The 16,943-nt window shown below is 34.5% G+C and overlaps 1 protein-coding gene across 2 annotated transcripts in view; it reads right to left on the bottom strand.

Annotated features, from left to right (window-relative positions):
• Positions 1 to 16,943, bottom strand: part of Syt1 (synaptotagmin 1) — a 196,489-nt gene that overhangs the window by 143,747 nt on the left and 35,799 nt on the right. For both annotated transcript variants that reach the window (XM_076853144.1, XM_076853145.1), the window contains exon 2: positions 2,621 to 2,805. In XM_076853144.1, coding sequence (XP_076709259.1) covers positions 2,621 to 2,805 — 185 coding nt within the window. The remainder of the gene's footprint in view (positions 1 to 2,620; positions 2,806 to 16,943) is intronic.

Here is a 16,943-nt window from a genome sequence, read left to right as displayed (position 1 = left end):
TAAAAATTAAAATATCCACACACATTAGTGAGCACTATGGAGAAATGACCTTCCCAGACCTATCACTACACAAGGGTCCTTCCCTCTGCATGTTTAGTGTTCTCAAGATTCGAGACACATGCATGTGTCTTACGCCATGTACATGTATTATCTACAGTTAATTTTGCAGTCATTGCTGGATGTTTTAAAATTTTTCACAGTTATAACACTGTACTTTAGAGACATGTAGCTATGAATATTGCAATTTGAATTTCTGTCAGTTTGATATGGATTGAAATGGGAAATACTTATTGCCTTAAAGCCTAACTAGCATAAGAAATAACTAGAAACCACTCAGATCTGTCCTGCTTTGAAGTGAAGAAAGTATAAAATATCTTCATTTGTCTCCCCCATGGTCACTCAATATCCTGCTTAAAATATTTTGAAAATGTAACTTTTTAAAAAATAATTTAAATTTGTGTTAATGCTGTTTTGAATTCAGAGCATCCAATGATCACCATGTTACATATGATCCTCCTAAAATCTGTACATTCTATTTTTCTTCTTTAGCCTTCTTCTTTATAGAATGTTAGACTCCATTATTAACTATTTTGGTCAGACTCAAATTGTAGCATAAGCTACAATGATAATTGCTTATCATTGAGACCTATTCTCACTTATCCAAATTATGTTTCATTTGTGTACTTAATTGTTCTTAACTTAGAAATAATACCTACAGTCCTAAGTGGACTTAAAATGAATAAAAATACCTTTTTGAGTGTTCAAAATTCTAACTACTTTGCAACAACATGTTATTAAAAACTATCATTTCTTCATTTGACTAATTTTTCTCTGTTCCTCCTTCTACAGCAATAGGTGATTGATGAAAGATTTAGCATCATTAAATCCTTATTTGAGGTCTTGGTCATTTATCCAGGTCATAACAGGGGTAATAAACACCACCACTATGCTATAAATTATAATCTTATGTCATACAGAACAAATTCCAAAAATAAAAATAGAGATGTATTACCCTACAAAGAAATGCCATAGTTATAATTTAATATTATATAGTGCTTTTTTTTTTTCCTTTTAAATCCCAGGACACAAGGAAATCACATTTAAATTTTATGGTAATTATGAAAATGATAGTGTTGCATATGCAAATTATTGTTTTCCCAGATATTGCTAAAATAACATATGCACATTTTTTTCAGTCCCATTTCCATCTGGGAGATTATTTCTATACTTAATGTCCTAATAAAATGTTTAAAGAAATCTGTATCTAATTCTGCTTGTTGAAGTAAAGTAAGACATGATTCAAAACTTCAGTTTCTATTTAACAAATTAACCAATGAGAAAAATCCTTATTAATAGACATCTGTATTTGAACACATGTGTGTGAGCTTCTGTAACTATGATTAGAAACTGTGAGAAAAATTGACCTCTTGTTATCCCGAGCTCGGGCCAAGGCTCTCTGCAGCCTTCCCATGGCTCTGAAGCCAAGCAGAAGTGCAGAGAGTGAAAAACATGCCTCATGAAATCTTTCTTAAGAGATATCACAGTATCTTGAAGAAAAAATTGTTTAAACTCAAATTGAGTATGCAGCTAAGTAGAAAATAATGCAAATGTTCTTAAAATGCTTGTCCTAACACTAGATCTGACTGTTTTTAAGGAGATTCACATATTTACAAGTTCAATTGATAGTAATTAAAACCATAAGATGAATTGATAAAACTGCCCATAGAGTTTGCTATGGGAATCGATTGCTTTGAATTATCTGATGGGAAACACTGGTAACTGCAAATGTCATTTCTATTACAAAATCTCTTCATTTACATTTTTATACAAATTAAATATACTTTAGAAATATTCAGTATGAGTATTTTCAAAATGAAGAGGCTCATTTAATAATTATCATTATTAATAGAAGATTTTATCTTGAACTAACTTGTTCAGTTAATTTGGTTTAAAATAGCAACATAAAGGGAATCCAAACAGCTTCCTTAGACTTGGGAAGACAATCCAGCCAGATGGATTTTATATCAATCAACATTGTGGTTTTAACTGGTCATAAGTGAGGAGACAAGAATTTTGTCTTCAAATTCTATTCTGTTCTTTGGTACATGCTCATATTTCCCTTCCCCCAGATAACTCATTGCTCTTGAGCACCAGTTACTGGGCTAGATGGGTATGTAAGAATGGTACTTTTCACCAATGCTGAACAGTCATGAAACCTAGTTATTTAACAGTCACTATGAACTCGGAGAAAGCTGGAAAAATCCCTTGCCCAAGAGGGAAAGCATTGCAGAACTCTTTATTCTGTTTTTTGCAAGACTGTTAATATTGCTAAACAGATGAAATAAAATATCCAGACATCATTTCATATGTTGCACCCATGGGGAGGTGTCCTGTGGTGGTAGATGCTCTCCTCTCCTGTCTATGCTCAAGGACAAGAGAAAAACCTCCCAAATGTTTCCTTGACACGTTGAGATGTTGAGCAGACCGAAGGAATTGTGAAGCCTCATTATGACAATGACATGTAACCATAAGTTGTTTCTAAAATCACCTGGTACAAAATAGTAAACCATTTATTAACCTCTGACAGTGTCCACGAATAAATAACAGATATGTACATTACCTGGTCTTTCATGGTCTTCCCTAAGTCTTTCACATCTTTCATGTTAATGGCATTCTTTCCTCCCTTTTCCTTTCCCTTCTTCTTGTTTTTCTTTTTGAACAAACATTTCTTACAGATACAAAAGCAGCAGGTCAGGACTAAAAGGACCGCAACTATGGCTATGGCAATTAAGGCCCACGGTGGCACTGAAAGAAAAAGAACAACAGGCACATAAAGCATTAGTCATAGCACTAGAAGTACAAAACCTTCTAACCCATGAACTATAAGGATGTTCGTTCCTTCATTTGTATTTATTGAGCACTTACTATGCTCCAGGTAAATCTCTGTGGCATTTTATCCACATTATTTCCTGTGCCTGAAGTGCTTCTATCTTTTCTGCTTTGCTTGTCTATATATTTTCTACTGTCATTTCCTTTGGATTGTTTATCTGATGCTCCAAGATAGATTTTCAGTAATTAAACCCTTCATTTACTCAGAGCATAGCTCTGTGGCTTGATCATTGAGTTTAAATCCTGCCCTTACTATTTACTAGTCGTGTTATCTTAGGCAAGGCATCCAACTCTCTCCACCTCAGTTTCCTCTTCTGTTTAGTGGAGGTAAATTAGCAGAAACCCTAGAGAGTCCTTAGGAGGGTGAAATAAGTCATAGTACCTGGCTTGGCAAAAGCTTGATAAATGTTAGCTGCTATTACTCATCTATGAAATACTAGGTAGAATATTAATATGTTCTGGCATATAGGAGGAACAGATGTTAATCATATAAACAGAAAAACAATCATAATGGTAGTAAAGCTGAGGGATAAGTTCTTCATGCTCTGAAGGTCCATCATGGGCAATGTACAGCAGGGGTCTCCGGAGGTAGGGGAGTAGTAATGTGTTTGAGAGCTCTTAAGCCAGGCTCAGCCGTGGCCACTTAGCCACTGTATGATTCTGGTAGATTGTTTAACTGTTCTGAGTTTCTGTTTCCTCCATTATAAAGTGAAGATTATAGTGGTGCCCCTTTTATCTGGTTTATCACCTTTATAAAGGAGCTAATAATCCCCCCAAAATTTAGAATGGTAAACAGCACAAAGCAAGAGCACAATTAATGTTAGATATTATTTTTTTGTAGGTATTTGTAAATTTATTTATTTATTTTTATATATGACAGTGGGATGCATTACAATTCATATTCCACAAATAGAGCACATTTTTTCATATCTCTGGTTGTATAAAATATATATTCACACCAATTCGTGTCTTCATACATATACTTTGGATAATGATGTCCATCATATTCCACCAACATTTCTAACCCCCTGCCTGCTCCCTTCCCCTCTCACCCGTCTGCCCTATCTAGAGTTTGTCTAATCCTCCCATGCTCCCCCTCTCTACCCTACTATGAGTCAGCCTCCTTATATCAGAGAAAACATTCGGCATTTGTTTTTTAGGATTGGATAACTTCACTTAGTCTTATCTTCTCCAACTCCATCCATTTATCTGCAAATGCCATGATTTTATTCTCTTTTATTGCTGAGTAATATTCTATTGTGTCCTTCACAATGGATAAAAAAATGTGGCATATATACACAATGGAATATTACTTAGCTATTATCTCTTTATCTTCAAGGCACAGGACTCAGTACTGTGGGGAGTGCCAAGGGTATATGATGAGGGCATATAAAATATGCACACTAGTAAATTATATATATATATATATATATATATATATATATATATATAAATAATGGATACACTGAGAGGCATTCAATGACTTGAAAGAGATGTTAATCAGACAAGAGGAGAGAGAGATCAGATTTATAGGCTCTGTTTAAAATAGTAAAGCATATATAATAAATATGTTCAAATAAACCTTTAGTTCCCTATTCAGTTGTCCATCTGCTAAAAATTAATATATTTTCTTATTTGGCATCTCTACACAATGTGCTTATGAAAAATGAAGTTTCTTTGAAGTCTTTAGGGTTTTGCTTTGACTAGAAAGGAATTATTCATGATTCAAATCAGTGCTATTGAGATTAATCAGAAGAAGTAATTAGATTTGTCTGCTGTAATAAAAAAAAGATATTGGGCACTGAAATGATAAGAAAAAGTGTAATTTTCTTCAAGCCACATAAACATCATTAGTGCCAATGATTGTTGAACACAAGTCGGGAGTACTTTGATAAAGTAAAAGCACTTAAAATTAACCTCTCTTCAAAATTGAGAAAACCCACTCTTGCTTACTCTCTTTCTGCATTTAGCTTTACAGTGTTGAATATTCACTCTGCATACTATCCTGCTGATGACTGGATATATGATATTAACCTAAGGACATATGAAATTACAACTTTTAACAATGTGCTTTCAGCCACAGAAACATTTATGTGAATAGACTTATAGATAAGTCCATACCCAAAGACATGCTTTTTATAGTTCTCCAATCTCATTAAACAATGCACATTTTTTAAAAAATGCAAATTAAAGTAAGCTCATGTAACTCAATGATATTATTCATAATACTTCATTTAAAAGCTTCTACCTCTGCTCCTGTAGTTAAAATCCTGCCATGCATGAACGAGAGAGTCCATGTATTCATTGTGGGCAAGACAGCGTTAATAATGACCCTTCATTTTGAACCTTGTAAATTTTTCTCCCAGTTGGACTTTTGTGATAGTCTCTCAGAAAACTACATAAAAGTCTCTTAAATTACACAAGACAAGACGGAGAGATCTGACGGGTTCACAAAAAGAAAATAGGCAGTCAACACAAAGGAACATTGCTTAATCAAAAGAAGTTAAAGAGATAGGAACATGGAATTACAGGAAGAAATTTGAAATGGTGCAACCTGAGACAATTTAAAACCACTGGAAAACTTTTATTTTGTTACTTTTATTTTTTTTAAAGTGCTCTTGCTTTCCAGATACTTGTTCAGGGGATCTTCTGAATAGCTTAATTTTAATTTAGAATATGCTATTTGAATAATTAACAGAATTTTCCTCACTACGACTGACATCTCTAGATAGAATAAAATAACCCCTTGCCAGGTGTGGTGGTGCTCACCTGTGATCCCAGCTACTTGGGAGGCTGAGTCGGGAGGATCTCAAGATCAGCTGGGCTACTTGGTGAGATCATCTCAAAAACAAAAAACCCCTTAATGTGACTATTTTGTATTCTCATAGGAAAACCTGAATCATCAACAATAATGTAAAAACACAGCTATTTTAAGTAACTGGAATGTAATGCATTGAATGTTCATGTTAAAAAAATTCACTTTATAGAATAAAAAATGTTTAAAATTTGGTAAATGTATTATGAAACAACATTTACAGGGTTATTCATTTGCAGTACATGCAGAAATGTATTAGTGATCGAATCTCTCGAAATGTATCTTGGATTAGGCTAAAAATTTATTGAAGCCTATTTATTACATACCAACCACTGTGCTACATTATTTCATTTAATCTTTATAGCAGTTATGTTCATTATCACCTCAGTTTTACAGAGGAAAACCTCTGTAGATTGAATAGTTTCAGAAATTCAAATATGTCTTTAGGTTGTCAGGTTAAAATTTTGTATTATAAATGTACATGAGGGAAAAAGTCCTTATCTAGTTTTGAAGTTCTGAACAGAATATTTTATATTAAATCCAGTGAAGCAAATAAATAACAGTATATGATGGTGGCAAGAGTGATTTAATATAAAATATAGCTTCATCGAAATACTGCTAGTGGCAGAAAGGTTTCATCTGATTGTTATTGCTACCCAACCATCATTAAATAGAATTTTATAATAGGAATTTTAACATTTAACTTTAAGGCTTTATAGTGGAAAATAACAGACTAGTATAAAAACTTTTTATTAAAAAATGGTTTTATTTCTGCATTAATAAATCAATCTCACATATATTATTGAACCCAAAGCTAAGTTGATGCCTAAGAATTAAGTCAAAGGAAAGTTAATCCAAAATTGCTTCTGGGTTTTAATTTAGACCGGGGGATAGGCAGAATGATTGCCACTTTGCATTTCCTAAAAATGCCTGACTCAGTGCTCAGTGAGTATTAGCTTGAGAGAAAGCCAGGGAGCCAAGTTCTTGAGCTTGCAGATAGTTCTTAGCAATACCATCTCCAGGGGCATTTCCTTAGGTCTGTTAGTCCTAGTCCTTAGCTCTGATTCCCTCTTCCTTTTCCCCATTCAGTCAGCTGCTGCTGTCTTCTAGGCTAGCAAACATTTGGTGGGCTACTGCTTGGGGACTTGGTTTGATCCAGGGTATAACTCACCAGTGTTTCGGTCTCGATTTGGCTTTTAAGGGCTCTACATTTTATTTTAGATGCATCCTCATTCATCATATTCAAAAACAACCTTAAACTCACATCTCATTCACAGCTGCTATATTTTCCTCTCTGAGAAACATAAGCTTATACTTTTGCATCCACCTTAGATATTTCAGCCCAGGACTTTAAGACAACATAGGTAATACCGTTGCTATAGTCACTACAAAAACCAGTGACTTCAAGACTTTCTACCTTGACATATCTCTATTTTGTCAAACGAATGCCTCATCACTGCACAAACATCTGTGGAATGAATTTTATGAATAATCTCCATATGTTTTCATTCTTGTATTTGCCGAAGCATTTTGCCAACTTCTAGTTTTCACCCCCCAAATTCATTATCTTTTTATAAAACAGTGGTTCTGCAAGATTCAGAATATAATATGAAAATAATTATTGTGCTATTAAGTAGTAGGAAAACTAATCTCTGTTTCAAAGCCTTACTTTTGAGGCTGTTTATGAATAATTTTCTAAAACACACAAGGATAATAATTTCCTAAATATTGGCAGAATACAATAAGCCTTGTGTTTTGAAGCCTTTTCTAAAGTATAGGATGCAAATAAAAAAAGAAGCTCTGGAAATATGTGGATTAATATACTCATTAGTCACCTCTGGAGACAGAACATTAAATGCAAATTTGTAAAAATATACAAAGTCATGTAGAATATAGCTTAGGTTAAACCAACCAGTCAGAAGTCAGAGAGAAGAATTCCTCATTATAGGCTAAAATGGCTTCAAACACTACCAATTTTTGGCTCTTGAGTATTTGACAAACTAACCTTTCCTCACTCTTCAGATTGGGAGTTCTAAATCTCTGGAATCATATGCCCTTTGAAAAATATGATAAAAACGGTGAAATCCTCATGGGAAAATACATGAGCTTGTGTGTAAGTTTTCACAAAGTTGGTAGCTTGTGGTCCTCCAGTGATAATCTAAGTCTTCATGTCTAGGAGGTCACTTGTTTCCAAGATAAAAACTCCTCTCCTAGGGCCTCCATCTGGCTAAAGGGAATGAGGTTGGCTCATTCCTTCAACTGTGCAGGGGTGTGGGTGGGAGAAGAGAGAACAGAGAGAAGAAAGATCTTCTCCTGGGAGCTTAGAAACAGCAACTCTTGAGAAGAAACTAGAAAGAGACAGGAGGCAAGGCCGACTTCATGTTTGGTGGAGAAGAAAGGTATATGGGTAGCAGGGGAGGCAAGATGAGGTTGGAGTGTGCTTTGAAGCCCTGCCTCCTGTAGTGAAAACAATCTTTTGGGGACTCCAATTTCTTTTCCTCTTGGCCTCTCTTATGCCCACTTTTTTTTTTCTTTTAATTTTTTTTCTTTTTAACTGTAGTAAATGAAAAGAAGTTTTCTTGTAGTAAACCCATGCTTTCTCTAAATAGCCTTCAGAATTCCTTTTTTTTAAGGAGACATCTCCCCTCACTTAGTTCTGTCTCCCTCTCCACTTTGTGTTTCTGACAGAAAGCAAACTGGAAGATGTGCCTTGGCAAGTCGGCTGTAAAGGTGATTCAAGCCATTGACGGTTCAGCAACAGACCTGTGGCATTCCAGGGTAGATGGTAGGTTAATTGTCATGAAGGAGAGACCCATTCACTCATCCCTGTGAGTGTCTGTTTTAGTGTGTGGAGGCCGTGGGTTTGATCCTCAGCACCACATATAAATAGATAAAATAGAGGTATTGTGTCCACCTACAACTAAAATAATAATAATAATTTAAAAAAGAGTTTAAAGTCCACTTGGGCAGATTTGACCAGTACATGAACCAAATTACGAACAATACTACACAGTATTTACATGTCAAATTAAATGGGGTTTCTTGCTAGATTCTGATTCTGGGTAGTCACAGCAACCTTATTCTGCATGTTAAATGAGGGCTTGTTTAGACTTAAAAAAAAAAACAACTTAAAATTAAATAAAATGGGAGATTGACCCTTCTTTTCCCCAAACTCTTAAAAAATCTGTCCATAAACAAATATTTCAGCAAATTATACAACATTACTTTATGTGCACAAAGTTATAACTTAAACTTTGATAATTTTTATTTTTTACCAGAATCTGTCCCTTAATCTGACTGCAGTATTTCCTGTACTGTTGAACAAATTCCTATCCCCTGCTGAATAACATTAAAGTTACTGACGTTTCTCACTGATAACAAAAGTTTAGTTGACTGAAGGGCATTTTGTCTGCACAGGTATTAATCAAGTAATTAATTTTATAGAATGTCTATAATAATAATGGACTGCTTTAAATGATAAGGCTAAGTCACCCATATCTTCACTGTATTGGAAAGTCTGAATTTGACGTGGAAAATGATGTTGGTCTTTGGGCAGAGATAAATCCCAGCACAACTTCCCGAGGATTTAGATAAGGCTCACAGTCAGCAGGGAGCGTGCTAGCTGCCCTCCCCAGGGAGCAGTGCGTTGGTAAACATAGAGGGGTGCCAGGTAGGTTGGCAGAGGTGAAGGCGATTCACCAGCTAATCAGTTCTCAAGCCTTTGGAGGTTTGTCACAGTTTTTCAAGCATGCTGTGACAACACAATTTCGTGGTTAAAGGGAAATCCATTTATCCAATGAAATGTGCAGCATGTCTCTCTTGAGTTTTGATTTCTAAGTTCAAGACTAAAAACAAGTTATGATTCAGGTTTTTTTCCCCTCATGGAAGCTAACTTTCTTCTCAACTTTTATATGAGAAATCTTCCAAATAAGCAGCTCTCAAGATTTTGATCCCATTCATATTGGCTTTATTTTGATGCTTTGAACTGGTTAAAGGTTTCTTTAATCTTTTTTCATCTTTGGCGAAGATGCCCAAGGAAAAAAGTGTATTCAGAGAGAACATGCCCTCCTGTTGGTAACTTTTGGGTAATTCAATATTTGAGTATCTACTTGTTTCTTTTCTAAGCAATTTAATCTGATTAATATTAAATTCAGTTATGATAAAAGCACATTTGCTAAAAGGGTGGATATATTCCATGCTATTTTACAATTTAAGGCCCTGGTTATAAGCAATAAACAAACAAAAGTGCCACTTAGGCTTATTATCTGCTTTTTGGGAGGATTTTCCCCTTAGTACATTCTGTTTATTATTCTAGAAACGAGTGGGTGCATTTTTAGAATTCCTCATAAGTTGGAGAGATTTGATTGCATTGACAGGAGAATTGTGTGGCTGCTGTGCATGAGTGGAGAACAGGATGTTTGAATCTTTCTAGTCATGAAAAGGACAAGTCAGGCTCATTAATTTCATTACTATACAAAGTGACAGGTAGACCACAGTGAAAACAAAGCTCCTTGCTTGTCTTGCTATCCACAGGACATTTTTCCTTGATTATCCAATGGATCCCTACTGCTATAGACCAAACATCAATTTTCCTCTCCAACTGTTGTTTTCTATGTTTATCTCAATTTATTTTTCTCCACGGCAGTTTCATCTGTCCATTTCCCAATTTATAGCACCTTTCTTCTTTTGGTTTCCTGGTTCTTGGATTTGAACTTTCATCTTCATTCTACAATGCCCGTGATTCAGGGTTTCCTTTCTGATCCTGTTTTGCAGGAGCTTCTTTCTCTGTGCCAGTCAATCTCATATCCAGTAAAATTTTCTTGATTTTTTTAAAAAATTATCCTTTTGTTTAGAGTTTGTATTGATAAGCAAGGTCACCGTGAGAACGTGACCTCAAGACCCGGCATGACTCCTGCTTATTTTCAGAAGCACATATAGGTCTCTACTAAGAATGTTGATTTCATTTGGCTTTCTCTTCTTGGCCAGAATCAGAATACTTCTCCTGACAGATCCTCCTGAATGTCTGCCTGAGTCGTCACACACATGAGCCTTGATTTCTTTTCTCATCCACATTTATTCTTGCCTTTGCCAGCCACCATCATATATCGATGCATGTTTTCTAGTGGCTTTGTGACTCATCCTAACACAGGATGGCCACCCCCCAGAGTGGTACTGTTATCTCCCTTTTCTCTGCTTATGTGAAGCATGACTTAGGCTGGGCATATGGTAATTCTTCAGCAAATACTAATTGAAGATATTAAAGTATAATTAGAGGCAGAGAAAGCCTTCTTTAAATATTGTATACACACAGGTAAGGCGTGGCTCCATCGGACACCTTATTAATGTTAAATGGTACACTTAAAAATATCTGTATGTATAGATACATATACATACACATACTTGGATCAAATTCTGATGAAGTTTCAGAGACGCACCAATTTTTCCAGATCACTTAGAAAATTTACAAGTATTCCTTGCTTTTTGTTTTAGATGGACAATGGAAATAGCAATAGGCTCATTTTTTCCTTAAGGTTGATTATTTTTCCTAAATAATTTTTCTGTCATCTGACTTATTAAAAAGATTCTCTTAAATTGTATTACTCATGCTAATATGGTTTCCCCTTCTTGCACAAAGGACTTGCAGTGTTTATAATTTTGTCTTTTGTTTGCATAGTTCTTTCACTTTATAAGACTCTCTCAAATTATCTCAACCTGTTTGACCTTAGAATATAAATGGTAACATAGCATCATCTGCACCCTATGAAGATCTGAAATGTGACCTCCTTAATGGAACTCTGAGAGTTGGGAATCATACTTAGGTCTTTGTAGTTCAGCTTTCATGCTCCTTTCATATTCTCTAGCATCTTTTTGTGTCTGTGCTGAAAATTGACCAAATACTAATTATATTACTGATAAGAAGACTTTACTTTTAAAAATATATTAGATGGTGTATTTGTATCAGATTTATGTAACTAAAATAATTTAAAATTATTTATTCCAATCAGTGAAAATAATTCATCTTAAAGTATAATTGATAATAATCATAACAATGGGACAATGGCAAATATAAAAAAAAATCATAGATTTTAACTTCAACCTCTGCTGCTTAAATTCCTGAATAAATTTGATCACTTTCTTGAATCCCAGTTTCACCATTTGGGGAGAGAGGGGTTAATTAAGTCCTATGATTGTGATATGCAGATTTATAATATGTAGAATACTTACTATAGTGGATAACATGAAGCAGAATTTAAAAAATGTCTAGTATCTTTGCCAGCAATTCCTATTAAGCTTTATAACTTGAAAATGCTGAAAACTTGCCTCAAAAAAGTGAACTCTAAAACTTACCTAGATAAAAGATGGAATACAAGGAATTTTATATGTATTATACAACTCCCAATGTATTCAACATGTTCTGACTTAATGATATATCAGAATGTCAGGGTAACATTATAAAATAAAGACTGCTGTCAGGAAACTGAAAAGTAAGATATTTTGTTGGTATTCAAGCTATTCACTGGTAAATAATAGAAATAATAAATCAAACTTTTGGAAAGATAAAGAATAGTCCTTTGAAGCACAGTGGCCAACAACAGTTTATGTTATTCAAATAATGCAAGCAGCATTAGAATAATAATAATTTTGTACTGATGGAAATAAACAACATGCATTACTTAGTATTTTTGATAATTAGTCAACTCAGCCAACAATTCCCAAGGTAAATGTTTTAACACAGCAGTAAAGATATTAATGGTAAGATTTTTTCACTTTCTGTTGGCAAAATGATAGGTTTAGCTTGAACACACTCTCAATTGTATAGCCTATATGCATTAACAACAACATATTCTTAGGTACTGCTCTTTTCTTTTTCCCCTTCAAAATTGGCTAAGTACTTTAAGTGACTTGAGAAAGCTACCTTGAATTCAGCATTTATTATTCAATAATTATTTACAGACACTTAAATTATAAGGATCATTTTTATTAAGATAAACTTTAGATTTCAACCATGTTTCCACTGAGTAATGTATAAAATAGTTAGGTTTTTTATTTCATTTAGTCAATATTATCTCCCTTCATAAATGTTTTTTTTTTTAAAGTAAGTTACCAAAAAAAAAAAAAAAAAGACTTTTGAAGTTTCGTAGAAAACATTATGTTCAGTCTCAAGCTCAGTTCCTTGAACTCTCCTGCTTTTAAAATTAATCCAATATCTGATAATTCCTGTTTCAACTCAATCAGTGATGATGATAAGATTTAAACTTAATTTAGGACTAGTTTTTCGTCCTTCATCATCTACATTGTTTCAATGTAAACGCCATATTTATTTACAGAAAACCTTATTTCCTTCTATCTCTATTTGTAATTTTCCAGAAAACAAAGTTAGAAGCCTATAATTTTATAGGCTTATAAAGTCCTATAATTTTATTTTGGTGGTTTTGACTAATAATTGTAACATTACCTGAAATTTACATTCTCATATAATTTACTAAAATAGTGAAATAGCCATATTTTCTTAAGGGATTGAAAGCTGTAAGACTTACTGGAAAGCATAACTGTGTTTTAAAAATTTTCTTCAGTATCTTATTTATATGTAACCATCAAAGTCAAGAAGGTCATCACTAAACAAATATTATAATGTTTATATCCTTATAGGATGATTACATCCTAATTATCTCACTATACTGTGGCCACTTAAAATTCTTTGAAAAACTATAGTAGATATGTTATTAAACATACTGAGGCAAATGCCTTTCAAGAAATATAAAGTTTTGTAACTGAAGTTCATCAGCATGCTTTTCAATGAAATTATGCAACATGGGGATTCCAGTGAGCAGACATGGTTAAGGGTCAAATTATCATCTCTGAAAAAGATGTTTTCATTTCAAATTAAATATTGCTGTGCAGAAAAGAAGCATAGAGCAGAGTACTGGATATAAAATCACCAAAAATAGGATCTTCAGAAAACAACAAGAACAAAGAAATGAATGGTCTGTGTTAGTTCTTATTGATAAATCTAGTCACTTACTGCAGAAGGGTAGCTCACTGCCCTGCAAGTGATAATTGATTGCACTAAATAACTTCTTTGATTAGTACTCTGTGAAGTGTTCACATGCATTTGAGGCAAATGGAATGAAACTGAGGAATGTATTCAATGTAATTTGCAAAAGGGGACACAGAATGACTGTATGCTTATAACATAACCTGTCAGCTCCCTCCTGAACCTTGTGTTCCAGTCTTCCCTCCTGATTCTTCTTGAAGCACATGGAGCCTTGGTTTTCTCTTTCCATGCATTCAACTACTTCTTTGGGCTACTTTATGCCTATGTAAGGTAGACAAGAGAGATGAGAATATAGTACAGAGCTGGGGGAAGATATCTGGAGCTATTTTGCTCTTTGGCACTTTTTCTGATTGTCTCTGAGTGGCACAACTTGTGAAATAGGGAGGGGAGGTGGTAAGTAGATCAAGAGCTGCAGTACGTTTCCAAGAGAAGAGCTGAAGAGCTATTTGAGCTTCCACAGTGCTCAGGAGGTGGCAGAGAGTGTTGGCACCCCCAGGATCCCACATCGTGAAAAGGAGGCCAGCTGCTTTATTTAAGGGTGGCAAGGGTGAGAATCTCAGGTACAGTATCAAGAATGCAAATGCAAAAATGATTAAGATGAGCATCAAGATGTACACTCTTTCAGAAAGTTCCAGTAATCTGTGGAGTTGGACATGTGGCATGATTGTATAATATTTACTGGAAAAAGTGATCTTGGCTCCATTCCTCACTTCAGTCCCCACCAAGCAGCACTAAAGATTTTACAACAGCAGATGCTAACACCTACGACTGGAAAAATATTGGAGAGGAGTCATGAGGTTGGAGATAGATAGGAGAAGTTTCCACTTCTTCAAAAAGTTAAGATAACTACTATTTATTCTGAGATATTTTGTAATTTTCTAGGCAAAATTCCAATTATGCTATGAAACAAAATAGGCTGTTTGGAAAAAAGCAAAGTACAAGGAGATAAAGACTTGTCAACCACAATTATCAGAATCTTGATGAATAGACAGCCCAGGAAAACAAGCTCCTGAAACAATTTAAAACATGATGATTGAGAGCTTTGTTATTGTTGTGTAATGAAGCAATGCAACAAGGATTTACCTTTCTAGAATGGACTTGGATTAATTGACCTGATACAGGAATTATTTTGGAATGGTGTTAGTATAATTTGATTTGAAACCGAATGAATGTTTTATGGATGAATTTTAATAAGTGTGAAATTTAATAAGGAAAATAGGAAAATTAATTATAATGTTAAATATTACTTTAATTCTTTATGATAAACTAGAAGTTGCTCAAACTTTGGAATTGGAGAATCTTGAGTTTAAAACTCAGGGAGTCCTTTTCTTCTCTGAGCCTTTATTTCATTATATGGAAAGTAGAAGTAATGACACCATAAGAATAATTGTAAGAATTACATGATATGATATATGTGAATACCTGACACAGAGATCGAATTTAATAAATGCTAGTTCTTTTTTCCCATTTTAAATAATAAGAAATATATACCAAATTCTGTTCTAAAATTTAATATTTTTATCTTAAAAGTATTCCTTGGTTACACTTAAAATGGTTAGATCCAAACAATAAAATTATATGAGATCTTTGGAGTGTTCTCTAAAGACTTGGTTCTGTTTGCCACTCTTAAAAGTTAAAAGAAAATGAAAATTGGCCCAGTGTAATTTCTAGAAAGGAATATGAATAATTTGGAGTTAATCCAGCATAAAATGAAGACACTTAAATTTTAGACAGTGGAAACTACTAGATTTTCTGAGAATTAAGGGCAAATTCTCTATTTTTCAAGAAGGGAGGGAGAGAAGAAATAAACATAGTGTAACAAAAGAGATTGAAACTCTTGGGAGTAGAGAGGTAGAAATTGCTTAAGAATTGATACTTTCTGACAGAACTTGAGAAAACAATGGATGTGGCATAGATCATTATGCAGATTATGTAGGCAATAAGGTTAGTTAGTGGGCTGTTCTGGTTCTGCCTGGCCATCATTTACAGAGTCCTACTTTTATTTTATTCTTGGATTTTAAGCCTATGATTCTGAAGAATCTGAACTGATGCTGCTTCTTCTTGAGACATCTCCATGCTAGAGTGAGACTTCTTTTATTATTATTATTATTATTATTATTATTATTATTATTATTTTTTGTACCTGGAATTGAACCCTGGGTACTTAACCTCTGAGCCCCACCCCCAGCCCTTTTTATATTTTATTTGGAGATGGGGTCTCTCTAAGTTGCTTAGGGCCTCACTAAATTGCTGAGGCTGGCTTTGAACTTGTGATCCTCCTGCCTCAGCCTTCTGAGCCGCTGGGATTACAGGCGTGTATCACCATGCCTGGCTAGAGTGAGACTTCTGAGCACTTAATGAACTTTACACCTCTAAAGAACAATGACAGGTTGGTGGGAAGCAGTGTGGACTTAGGGACTATGTGTGATGGCTGAAGTTCCAGCTGTGAGAATATCCTGGCCATACTCAGCAGCTCACAGTGACTAAGTTATGCACAGTTTCTCCAGGAAGAGTGGGACGAAGGAGATGATCCTCAAAATAAGTCTTTCCCCCTTTGGTCTTATGGTGTGGTCAGATATTTTAATATAATAAAATTACTTCTTTTCCTTTTTAATAGAATGACTGGAGACCAAGTCTACTAAAAATGAGATTTTTCTATACAAACAAAAATTTGTTTTTCCTTAGAAAACAATGTAACAACACACACATAAAGATTCTGATTTCTGGCTTTGAGTAGATTTTGATCATTGGATGAGGGATGTGGAGTGAAGAAAAACAATCAGATTTAGGAGCTATAAGAAGGGTTTTTAGCTACCCGAGAAAGTTGAGAAAAGGTGAGATCTTCAGTGCTTCATACCACCCAAGGCACAAGACATAGTCTCGGTTCAGAAAGATAGTTTTACTAAAACACAATGATTTTATCTTACAGTAGATGTCAACTGGCCCAGAGTTACTGAAGCATGGGGAGTGGCTGTCATGTTCTAGGCATTAGGGTACATTTGAAAATGCTTGTTATTACAGTCATTTTGAGTTCATAAATCTGTACTTTTTATTAAAATAGCATCATGTCATCATGGAACTTTTATGGTAGTGTGGTCCTCTGAGGCAGCATCTTATGCTTCTGTTTCTGAAGGCATTTTGGGGAGTGCGTACATGTGAAGTTAGCCACCCATGAAAATTTCT

This window comes from Callospermophilus lateralis, chromosome 4 (assembly GCF_048772815.1).
Source record: "Callospermophilus lateralis isolate mCalLat2 chromosome 4, mCalLat2.hap1, whole genome shotgun sequence".
In the NCBI taxonomy this organism is placed as follows: domain Eukaryota; kingdom Metazoa; phylum Chordata; class Mammalia; order Rodentia; family Sciuridae; genus Callospermophilus; species Callospermophilus lateralis.
Note: the sequence above shows the minus strand (reverse complement) of the source record. Positions and strands in the feature narration are given on the sequence as shown.